General features: G+C 40.0%; 1 protein-coding gene across 8 annotated transcripts in view; it reads right to left on the reverse strand.

The window, feature by feature from the left end:
- ncor1 (nuclear receptor corepressor 1) overlaps positions 1-12,446 on the reverse strand; it is a 55,846-nt gene that overhangs the window by 41,445 nt on the left and 1,955 nt on the right. For all 8 annotated transcript variants that reach the window (XM_073479027.1, XM_073479032.1, XM_073479028.1 and 5 more), the window contains exons 2-9: positions 10,322-10,514; positions 7,457-7,551; positions 6,979-7,186; positions 6,420-6,602; positions 4,061-4,174; positions 2,110-2,166; positions 1,904-1,956; positions 1,115-1,181 (exon numbers count right to left, since the gene is read on the reverse strand). In XM_073479027.1, coding sequence (XP_073335128.1) covers positions 1,115-1,181; positions 1,904-1,956; positions 2,110-2,166; positions 4,061-4,174; positions 6,420-6,602; positions 6,979-7,186; positions 7,457-7,551; positions 10,322-10,432 — 888 coding nt within the window. In that variant the 5' untranslated portion in view covers positions 10,433-10,514. The remainder of the gene's footprint in view (positions 1-1,114; positions 1,182-1,903; positions 1,957-2,109; positions 2,167-4,060; positions 4,175-6,419; positions 6,603-6,978; positions 7,187-7,456; positions 7,552-10,321; positions 10,515-12,446) is intronic.

Below are 12,446 nucleotides of genomic sequence, written 5' to 3' on the forward strand. Positions count from 1 at the left end.
ACAAACTGAGCCGAAGTGTTTCAACATGGGGGGACTCTGAAATATTTAAATCACTGGTAACTGATAAGAATGACAGTAATTTGGCCATCTTATTTCTCAGGTCTGTTCTTTGATGTGACATTATTTATTATTATACTGCATTTAAAAGCAGTTCTTGGCCCACACAATGCTTTTTAACAAACAGGGGAAACCGAGGCGTTTCCCGAACTGTAAATACATCAGTGGATTATTTTTATTAGCAATGCTTGCTATGCGGCTCCGGGATGGCAGTGTAGGTCAGTCAGTTCACCACTGTGGTTGAGACCGAAATATCTCAACAACTATTAGTTGGATTGCCATGAACTTCTGTAGACTCTCATGATCCCAAAGAATACTCTACTGACTTTGCTAATTTCACCAGCATGAGGTTGACATTTTTGCACAAATTATTGGATTGAGGAGAGAGAAGGTTCAGAGATTATGTTGAATTACAATAACTTTGGTGATCCCTTAACTTTCACTACAGGGTCAAAATTTCACTTTGTCCAATACCTGCCCAAATAATGACATTCCCATTATCCTCAACTGCGCTCCCAAATTTCTATATATTATGCATCGTGACCTACAATTAGAAGTTTTATTTTTTAGGAATAAAATTAAATATGCTCCAATACTTAACATTATGTCTAATAACATTGGTTTTTAAACAACTACGTACTGAGTTTCAAGATGACAAGAAGATTCAGAGCGAAAATATGCAATTAAATATCTCATGTGTAATATTAAAACAATGTCCTCTCTGACTGTGTAAGACAGTGTAAGCAATGCACTTTTTCATGTATGCCTTTTGCATTTTAAGCTTGCAAAAAATACAAATGTTAAAACCAGAAAAACTTTGGTTTGTTGAATTTCTGCAAATGCAGTGTAACAATATTCTGTAGCTTTAAGTAAACAGGGAAGCTACGGATCAAAAGCTGTAAAGATTCTTATATTTCCTGGTTAGCTGAGGTCATTGAGTGCAAACAGCCAGGTATGTGACAGCTACACTGAGCATGGGAACAGGCGGTGCCGCTAATGTGGCGACCACAAATACCTCGAACTTCCACTGTGCTTTCCTAACAGCAGGGACACTTACCCTTTGTTTACGAGCATGATTCCTCCTCTTGAAAAACAAAATCAGCTTCTTTCTCATGACTTGGTTGCTAAAAGAGATAAACATTTATTCAGTGAAATGAAGATATTACAATGTTTATTTGCAAAAGTATGTGGTTTTTACAGTACAAGAAAGCATACAAAGTTGCAAAATGCAAGTGTACGTTTGTAAATTTGAAAATTCTATGAGAGATAGAGCTTGATATCTCACACAACACCCCCACCAAAAACCATTAGGCCATATCATTGTTTATTTTTAATGTGGAAGGTACAAAATACTGGGAACTTTTGTGTTTACACATGATGGTGGCTGTGGGGACAGAACAGTGAGAGAGCTGACCCCGTCAGTGTGGCCTGTAGAGCAGATTCACACAGAGGTGGTCTGATTGGTCCTGATAAAAGCCTGAGCCAGATGGGCCGCACTCATGGTACACACTGATAAGCGCTTGGTCCTAGACGGCCTGGCCTTCAACCCCCTGACACAACCCTACTCCAAACACACCTAACGCAGACACAAGGACGTTCTTTCACTTCCTTTCTCAGTCACTCTTCTTGCTGTCAGTAGGGCAACTCAATTGGGTGACTCAGCAATCAGATTAGGCAGAGTTATCAGCTGGGTTTATCTTGCCGAGGTCACCATTACCTCTAACACTTTCCTCAGCTGAGATGGTTCGTATCTTGTTGGTGTGTTAAGCATCATGTCTGCAGCACTGTGCAAGACCGACAGATGTTAATGACATGAATCTATGGAAAAAATGTACTAGATACTCACGTTTTGATGTTGTCATGGTACACCTTTGTGTCTGATGGCTGATTGTACAGAGGCTAAAAGGAGAAAAAACAGAACAGGAACAGGTAGCGGATTAATTATTAGCTATTAAGCAAGCAATAATATCTAACTTGCAACTGAACTCAGCATTACTTCTTCCTGAAAGCTCATGCAAGGGCAAAAACTATTATCAACCACAGATCACGTACCAGCTCAACCTTAGGACCAAGACCTTCCAGTATTTTATGGGCCTCTTCAGCTTTTTTCTAGAAAAAAGAAAGAGTTCATATCTTAATTACAGAGACACTACAATCTCTAGCATATTCAAAAACACAGTCACCTGGAAAAAATGTACGTGGGTTATACTCAAAGAAATATTATTTATGAGACTTTTTAGTGGCTAAAGCATGGAAGCAGATTCTTCAAAGTAGCTTAACAGGACCATTAATGCAACATCTGACCATTTGTACAGCAATTTAAGTTTTAACAGTTATGTTTCTGATCAGGGATGTGATCTGTAACATATAGACGAAAGGGCAAAGACTCGGGAAACTATCAATTTAAAGATAATAAACTTGAGCACTAAATAATGAAAAAAATATACTTAATCATTTTTAAATGCATTTAATTTGCTCTTTCAGTATGAACTTCTGCAATTAATAAATTTGAAAAGTGACAGAAAAAAGCAATATGCTAAATTAAAAAAAAGGACGAAAACATTCCAACTGCAGCAAAGTGAATGGGGACAGCAGCTACAGTTTATCATTGCAATTGTAAGATCATGAGACTGATTCTGAAGAACTCTTGATTTTCCAGTTTTCACAGGCCTACATTTACAGACTGAGACAAACAACCACAGCTGCCAGACTAAATGCTGTGCACTGAGCTGGAGCAACTTTGCAGCCTAAAGGGTTAATGGCTGACTGAGAAGGAAGGCGTGTCTCAGCACTCTTGTACCATAACATTGTCTGACAGACATGAACTTCAGTGACCTCCATAAACACACACTCACTTCCCTATTGTTCAGCTGAAATACAGATAATGAGGCCTGTCTTTCCCCTTGGTTTAATGTTTGGTTTAATATATTCTTAATTGATTTTAACAAGAAAATATGACAAATTTACACTGCAGTAAAACATGGTTACTTTTAAACACTCCTGCCAAAAAAACATGCAAAAACCACCAGACATTCCAACATATCTCAGCAGCAGACTGGACTGAATATTTTTTATGACAATTCAAACATTGCAAAGCCAAATTCCATCTTTCGACAGTGAGGGGGGCCACTTGTACAGCGCTGAGCTGCAAGCAACCACAAACATTCAATCCATATCTCGTCATGTATGCCACTTTTTTTCAACTTAGGGAATACCACAAATAAAGACGTCCCACTAACCCTGTGACAAATACATTGCATTTGCTATAGCTGCTCCATCATACAAGCCTCCTACTGGTGTGGTGGCAACAACTTAAACGTAAACAGCAGCAGCAGGAAATGTTCCATTCGCATCAGAAGTAACTTAACACAACCTAGATATGGCTCAACGCGAAAAGTGAGCAGTAAAATGAGGCTGATATTTGAAAGTGCAAACATACAACAGGAACACAGGAGTGGAACTTAACTCCAAACCAGAGATTCAGTCAGAAGCTACAACCCCGATTACAAAAAAGTTGGGGTGTTGTGGTTTAACTCACTGTTGCAGGCATCAAATTAATAATTAGTGCATATTTTTAGCAGCTTGAACAACAACAGTTTCAATTTCAAAATTCATAGGTCAAAAAGGCTTTTATTTAGGTTTCACAGTGTCACAACTTTTTTGGAATCACTGAGAGAGCTGAACACATACAGATTTTAAGACACGTGTTCAGCCATTAGTTTAGCATTAAATGGTTTGAGAGGGGAGACTGCAACTGGTTGGCCATGGTCGCCATGGTTATTCCCTGCTGAGGACACAGCAGAAACGCATGTGTTCTCAGCTTGGCAAGGCTCCACACAGTTTAAGCTGGTTAACCTGGGCTGGTGGAAAAAACAAAAGTATAGCCCTTTAGCTTTGAGGACACACAGCCGTGATACATAAATTAATAGCCGAAACTATTTAAAACACAAAATGGCCAAGAAGAAGTGAGGAGATGAGATGATGCTTTGCAGCAGTGACTAACCCTGTTCTCATCGTAGATGATCTGGACTATGCTGCGGTGCTTGTGCTCCACTGGGGGAGGGGTCACTGGCTTTTCTGGCTCCACTGGCTTTGCTGCTTCCTCCTCCAGTTGTTGCTGAGAGACAACACCAACACAAAACAATTTGACTAATAGCACACAAGAAAAAACAATAAATACATACAGAAAAATATGAGGGGGCTCCTTTCTTATATACATGACCCATTTAAACATGCTGTATCTTGTAAGAAAAATTGTGGAAAACACGGCCACATCTACACAGTGATGATCTGATCCCAGCTTCTGATATCTGAGGCCCATGCAGGCATTATCAGATTACTCTCTAAGGGCTTGTTCAAGTACAACTTTTATGACAAAACTGAAGGTTTCTGGCATTGAGAATGCTGATGCTAGCAGACAAGCTGAACTGGTGAGTGTTTGATAGGGCAATGTTTACAAGTTAAAGGTTACGTAAACTAACAGGTTACAGGGACAAGATTATGAGTTCATGAAATGCCTCAAATAAACAAATAAATCCCTGAAAATCTTCGGTAAATGCAGACTGAAAAACTGAGAAGTGTTCTCTCCCAGTAAAGCTCAGCTTACATTCCTACCTAATGAGATGGAATTCCACAAAAGATAGCTGGAGAAAAACAGCCAAAAACTAGATTAAAAACAAGCTAATCAAGACGGGGAGATGGGCTGAATAAAAAAAAAGTCTGCAGCTGTAGACATTCAGTTTTTAAGAGCATCTTATTGGGACAGGACATACAGCAGATAACACAAGACTGTTGAGCCACAGATCTGTAAAAGCATCTTACAGTCCTGGTGAAATGCTTTCAAACAATTTGGGTGCAGACAAAGTACAACCTTGGGCTGATTAAAGGTCCCACATTATGCTCATTTATACACAAATTTTGGGTGTCTGTTAGAAAATGTTTATAAGCTGTATCAAAAAACACATTTTAATCATCCTGTCAATTGCTGCAGCACCTCTAGTCAACTTCTGTCTGACATTCTGTTTTAGCTTCTGTCTCTTTATGGCCCCCTTCCAAAAAAAGCTTGGTCTGCTCTGATTGGTCAGGTCTGACAGGCATGAGCATTCACCGCCCACCAACCATGGCCATTTAGGGGGCATTGCTGAGGCTGCCAATTGTCTAAGTGCGAGATCAAAACCTTTAAGTATCTTGACGGCTCATTTGAAGGCACAGTTTTTCAGAATACTGTCTGCGTGTATTTCTATGCAGATTGAGCGGTTTAATACTTTCACATATTTATAAGGCAGCTAGACCTTCTTCATAAAAACAAATTGCAGCCTGCACTTTTCCAAAGCTTAAAAATATACAGGGGTGCAAGGAAGTGGCAGGAATCAACAGTCAACAAAACTTTGGCACTCTCAGAGACCAAATCAAATCAATCAAAAAGACTTGGAAATCACACTAAACACAATGTGGGACCTTTAAAACTCCTCACTCAGAAGACGAACTAGCCTGGCGGACTTAACAGGAGCCTCCTCACTATTGCCGTTTTTCCACTAGCACTTTAGGCCACGCCGAGTCAAACCGAGCCGCGCTGATTTGCTTTTCCATTACTGGTTTTACTGTGTAACGAGCCACGGCCGCCCAGCCTCCAAGCGGGCTGTGCTGATGTCTCGCAACTGCAGCCAACCCCAAACAAGCACCTGTCTCCCCCTAAAATCAATACTTAACTCGTGTCTGTGCAGGAAACCTGAGAGAAAGAAGTTTTTAAAAGTGTTCAGCTCTCTTGTAGCTTCTAACTGAATCTCTATAGTTTCTCTCATCCTGTTTGTACTTTCAAACATCTGCTGTGTTTTACTGTTTCATCATGTCTCCTTAAGCTGTTTCAGAAGTCATGTTTAGTTACTGCTGCTGAAAACCCAACGTTTCCTGTAATGCTGCTTTACAATAAATGCTTTTAAATGACTAAATAACGGGGGCTTTTATTGTGAAGAAGTTTAAGTAAATTAAACATATATTTGTAACTGAATTAGCGGAGCCACTTTGTTAGCTGTGATTCTTCGATAGTACAGCAGGGATCGAGAGAAGCGCAACACTGGTTTAAGCCACACCTTCAAGCAGGTAGCCCAGTTGTGATGGAAAAGCAAAACCCCGGCCCGAGGCGGGCTGAGTCAAACCGAGTAGAGCCAGGCCCGCAGATGTAATTGCAAAACGGCATATCAGTGAGTAGAGCCTGTTACCATTACCACTAGAGAGAGTAAACACAAAGTTCGCTGCTTAATTAAAATAGCAAGTGAACTCATTACTTGTGCCACTTTTTCTTACACAACATCCACTGTGTTTGATGCATGTTTAGAGACAAAAGGCTTTACTTTGTAACCAACCTGCTTTTTCTTCAGCTTGAAAATCTGCTGCTCCACTTTTGCAATCTCTCTGTCAACACGGTCCATACTCTGGATCAGCTCCTCCTTGGAAAGTTTTGAGGGAGACGTGTCCTGCTCTTCCACCATGTGTAGCGTATGTCCTCCTGAGGATGGGGACTCCACTTTGACATTGAACTGAGACTCCTTGCAAAAAACAAAAAGGTTCATTTAGCTTGTGAAGAAATATAACATAAGATCTGTACAAACAAAATGACACCGTCCAGTCCCAACAATCACTCTTCAAACTAAGCGGCATCAGAAGGGTCCTACTTTTTGGAGGGGACTGCATTTCCAGATAGTTTACAAAAACACATAGTGACATTATAAATACACAGAGAAGTTACAAGTTCCTTTTTCTTTATGAGGGCAGTGAAAATGTACTAGTGCTACAAATGATGGTGTAGTTCAATAGTGCACAACTATAGTAAGTATACATTTGTCTCTGTGAGGACAAAAACATTACTGAAACCAAATGTGAATTCTTAGTTTGCAAAAGTAAATTAAGTGGAACAGGGCCCACCTTTTTGACGTCCACAGTGGCTCTTATACTGTCCTGTACTGCATGGGTTAAGGGCAGGACAATACCCCCAGCTGTGGGAGTGTTGCGGGTGATGTGGGACTCAGCAACAGTCTCCATGCGAGGGCGTTTAGCCTCCAAGGCCTCATGCTCAGACTGGGCTGTGATGGAGTGAAACTGCTGTTCGTAACCATGGCGTCTCTCTGGAGGCCTGAGGAACAGAAGTAAACAAGATATTCATGTCAGAGGCAACATCCGGTGGTCTAGATGTACGATTCCCAAACTGTAATTTGGAACTGTAATTTGGGGACAACATCCCTGAGGGAGACCAAAAGGAAAAACAACTCTATAACACAGAGCGTACTATTAAAGTTTTTTATTTTATTTTTTTTAAACTTGTTTAAGATGCCACATACGATGATGAGTTATTACCTGTCAGATTTTCAGGTAGAATGTTGGATATTTGAAGTGAAGCTCTTACCTTTCAGTGCCAGGGTGGAATTCAGATAGTAAAGATGGTCTTCTCCGACCTTGTGGATCTTGCATATGAGTCCTATAGTCCGGGACGGTGAAATCCTGAAAGAGAAACAAAACAATTTTGTAATGCACTCTAATCAAAGTCATGAGAGTATGAAGAGAGAGCGTCCTGCAAAGCCGGAACTACAACAATGCACTTCACAGATGCAGCAACCAAATCATGCTAACAAAAAGGCAAAGTCCTGTCGACACTGGGCGACACACCTGATGCAACAGATATGTTTCAGTTCTAATCAATACAGCCGTCTATGCTTGCTGCGTCATTCATGCTTTATACATGTAACTGGTACCCAAAGCATCTTTTTTGGTGCCAGGTCTTTTTTTCTCTCTCAAGTAACTACACAGATTATGTGGTGGGCATAGGGAATAAAGGCAATCACTATTCAATTGTAACATCCCCAGCTCAAGTTTGGTCAGGGACGTTTGTTGCATGTCAGCCCCCTGTAAAATACCCTGCTTACTTGTATTACTTATCTTTGTTACACATGTTAGATCACATTTGAGGGATCATTGAAAAAAATGTGTGTATACTGGCTGATAACAGCTCCAAAAATCCAGTATCGGTCAGGGCTCTACTCCTTGCCCACCTCATTTCCTAAAAGCTATCTGCTGTACTCAATCTAATAACAAAGATTTCCTAGACAAACTGTACAACTGCGGCTCTGAGTGTAGGACACAGACACAATGTTTGCATTTGGAGGTCTAATTGGTAGATATTAAAAATGAATTAACTGAGCTGATCGACATATGTTAAAATAACAAGGTTCACACCATCATCCAGTACAGGAGGAGATCCACATGTACCTTACAAAAAGAGCAGAATACCACAATATCATGTCAAACTAATTTATGTAATGACACACAGTCAGCCCAGAAGTGGGGTAAGACTTCACCCCTCTTTCAAACAGCTCATCATCAGTCAGAAAATTGATTAAAACCCTTTCAATACTCCAAAGATTTTATCAAAAATCTATTGGGTAAAGAACAACCAAATGTTATCAGCACAGTGTGACCTCCAAACAAACCTGACCAAGCAAATGCAGTTACAGGAAAACTCCAGTTTTTTCCCAGATTTAGGGCAAACAATCCGAATGCCCAGAAATTTACTGCTGACAGTTTTCTGTGAAAGTAAACTTCTAAGAAGTATGTCATGTCATCCAAAATAGCTAAGAAACACAATCCAATTTTTACAACAGCCAAATGAAAATTCAACTGAAATTGAGCAATTAAATATTATACAAACTTTATAAAGCTGCATGACTGAACTGAATATCATAAATATTTGTTAGTACAGACACTATGATTATCCTGATTATTTATTCAACTTAATTACACTTTACTTTGTCTGAAAACTCAGTCAGTTACATTTCAATTGCAGTTTTCCAACATAGAGAAAATGCTGTTACAGCTGCAGCAACAGAGAGCCCTTAGGCTGAAGTCTAATCAAACATGGCGAGCTTGGCGGTGCTGCCACTACCACCCCCAACTTATTTTCTGTGGGAAGCTGCATATCAGTCGTGAAGAGGTCAGCTGAAACACATTATGGATCCAGATAACCATTAACACAGGTTTACAGTGCATCCGAACAACGTTGTTCAGCAAATATCTGTTTCACTGCAAAAACTCTTCATGCAAGCCAACATCAGTATTGCTCAACATGGACCTGATCTGTTTTAGTTTGTCTCACTGGAGCCCCAAATCATGAAATCATCAATCATCATTATAAAAGGAATGATCCTTGTTTTGAATGCTAGCGTGCCTCTTGCTTACCACACATGGAACTACTGAGTGACTTCCAAGACTGTGAATGAAAGAAAAAGTAAAAGTACTACAACAGTGTGCAGCTCTGACGGTAAATAAAAACACACATAGCAATGGGCTGCAGTCAAAAATATAACACACTATTTGCACGCTCTAGGGCTGTCGTTTGTACAACTGATCTGTATTTTAATGTATGCTCACTTGACAGATTGAGAGGGGCATTTCTGTTGTGTATTGCTGGAATCAGACATCCGGGGCTACTTATGAGAGCCATAGTACATCGTGGAGGAACTACAGTGTATGGAAGAGAAAAAGGCCGCCACAGCTCAGAGTCGATGTAAACGTTGCCAGCCAGTGAGGACAGCAGCACAGAGCTGCCCCGTACCAGTGTGATGAGGCTGTGATAAATGTGCACCAATGGAAACCGAAGTGAAATCACTGTGCTGCAGCCGATCTCATCGAGGCTTGTTTCTTTTGAATGACATTGCTGCATCTACAGAAGAAGGGGTACATTAATGTGTAACGTTGGACACATGGACAGGAGTAGACATGCCTGAGACATACAACAAAGTCCCAAAACCAAACTGGTGAGAACGATCAAAGCTAGCGGGATGAAACGGCCGTGTGAACAAAGAGTTATGTGCAAAATAGTGTTTCATTACCGATGCAAAAACTTCCAATACATGTTTTGTTACCCAAAAGTGCTATCAGAGGTTAGCCTAATGTTTGTGGCTCCAACTGGCAGTTTGTAGGAGTTGGGGGAGTGGCCTTTGAGAGCAACGGGCCCACTTCATCCTTGATGATGTAGGATTTCCATCATTTGTCAGTTTTCTCAGGTCACAGAGAACCAATTTCAAAAATAGTTGCATCTCTCTACTGCATAGATAGCCCAGTTTTATGAAAAGACCATGGTTTCAGCTGTGAACTACCCCTTTAACCTGCAATGCCTTAGATTAAAGTCAACACAAAAAAGCTGAGAGATCTGAATTTCCATTATGACAAACTAGACTGTTTTCTCAAATACAACAGTGCTGAAGGAAGGATTTACCTGTTGGTGCCGTGTGCCGGTGAAGGTGTACTGGACAGAATGTGGTGGGTATCGGCTCTGCTCGCTGCTGAAGCCCCCCTGGCTGGGGGGGTAGCCCGAGCTGCTGGACATCCTGGCTCAGTGCTAGTGGGCCGCTGCTGCTGCTTTACTGATCAGAGATTTTAGCTAGACCATGTTCGGAGACACAAACCACCTGCACCAAGACAGGAACATAAAATTATTTTTTTTAAAAGTCACTTTTTACATAAAGATGAATACATCAAAAATATCTACAAAGAACAGATTCAGCCAACTAAGATGAATTCATACCAAGTTTGACAATATTTGACTGTATTGTCAAAAAATACTACTGATTGAGAGACCTGCTGCATTGGGCTGCAAATAAAGGTTACTTTCATTAAGGATTAATCTGCCAATTATTTTCAAGATTTATCGATTAATCGTTTAGTTTATAAAATGTTGAAAACTTGAAAAATGCTCATCACTATTTCACAGAGCCAAAAGTGATGTCTTCAAAATGTTTTTTTTTGTCCAATCAACAGTCCAAAACCCAAAGACTCTTCATTTACTGTCATAAATGACAAAGAAAGAGCAGCATCCTTCTTAAGGATTAAGAAGCTGGAACTGGTAAATGTTTGACCTTTTTTCCTGAAAAATCATTGAAATGATCATCATTTCTGTGTTTCCATGAGGGGGATACAATCCTAAAGTGCTGTAAGTATTATGGTTCAAATCAAATCCAAATGTACCAATCTAAGTTCTTACTTTACCTTGCAGAGGCGTTGATATAGGTCAACGCTTTTAAACCAAAAGAGCGAGGATGATCTCAGAACAACTGGTACACAACAACAACTTGGGCTCTACTGTGCAGCGGCAGCTCTGGGAAAGTTTCATATGGGTGGAAAAAACAGGGGACCTGGGGCACCCCAGTAGTTCACCTGGAAGAGCATGTACCATGTATCAAGGCTTACTTCCTACGACAACAGCCCGGGTTTGATGCTAGCTGGAGGTACTTTTCTGCATGTCATCCATTTTCTCTCTAGCCATCTTCCTGTCTCTCTCCAGCTGTCACTATCACTTATAAAGCAGAAATGCTCTAAATATAATCAATCAAAAAAAAAAAATAGATAAAAAAAAACAGATGCTTGTTCTTCAAAAACATAACATAATTTGGTTGTTGATCATTTGTAATAAGCCTGGATTTTTTTGTTTCTTTCAGAGCTATCTCACATGTATGTTGATCTGTTGCCACATTAAAAAGGTTAAACATGGAACATTTCAGCCTTATTCCAAGTTTGCTGCATACATTCTAGTCTATCTAATCTAATGATATGTAATTCCACTGCCAAGTCTACAAGTAGTTTAGCCTACTATGAAAACAAATCATTAGTCAGACAGACTAACATTATAGTCAATTATTGGTCATGCAATTTAATTTCTTATAAACAATCTGTTGCTTATTACCTGACAAGGGGACTGGCAGGGTGTGTCAGATCATAGTTTGAATGGTTTTTGATTGGAAATATTCCCCAGCTTTTAATTAACGTCTGCTGCACAGTTGTGGTAAAAAGGTGCCATTTTCCTTTGCATGTTACGACAACCTATCACATGAGCAATGATCATGGTTTCAACTTTCCACTCATGTTGCCATTAGAGCACAATAAAGATCCAATTGTTAGCTGATAGAATTTCATCCAAGATTAATAAAGCAATCCACTTGCATCTAAACAATGTTGGCTGGATGGAAATGAGCAAGTTTACTTTAGCAGCTTAATATCATGTTAGCCTGGATGAGTTAAGCAATGTACAAAGAACCGGACCCATGACAGAGTAAGGAAGAACTGGAATCGTTTATGCTGAATGTCAGGTCTCTAAATAAAGATGATTTACATATCCCAGTATTGATATCCCACTACTTTGCAACAGCAAAGAACAGCAAAAGCTACCGCGGGTTGATTTAGAGCTACATCACTCTGTTTTTTGGGCTCTTTCTGTCATTAATCAAAATGATCCATTGTATGCATCTGTGTTCTGCTGGCTCTATCATTTCTATTCTGTCATGCATCTGTCATACATCCGATGTGCAGCTTGACCACCATGCCAGGACATGATGCTAACGTAAATG

Source organism: Pagrus major, chromosome 13 (genome assembly GCF_040436345.1).
Source record: "Pagrus major chromosome 13, Pma_NU_1.0".
NCBI classification, from domain to species: Eukaryota; Metazoa; Chordata; class Actinopteri; order Spariformes; family Sparidae; genus Pagrus; species Pagrus major.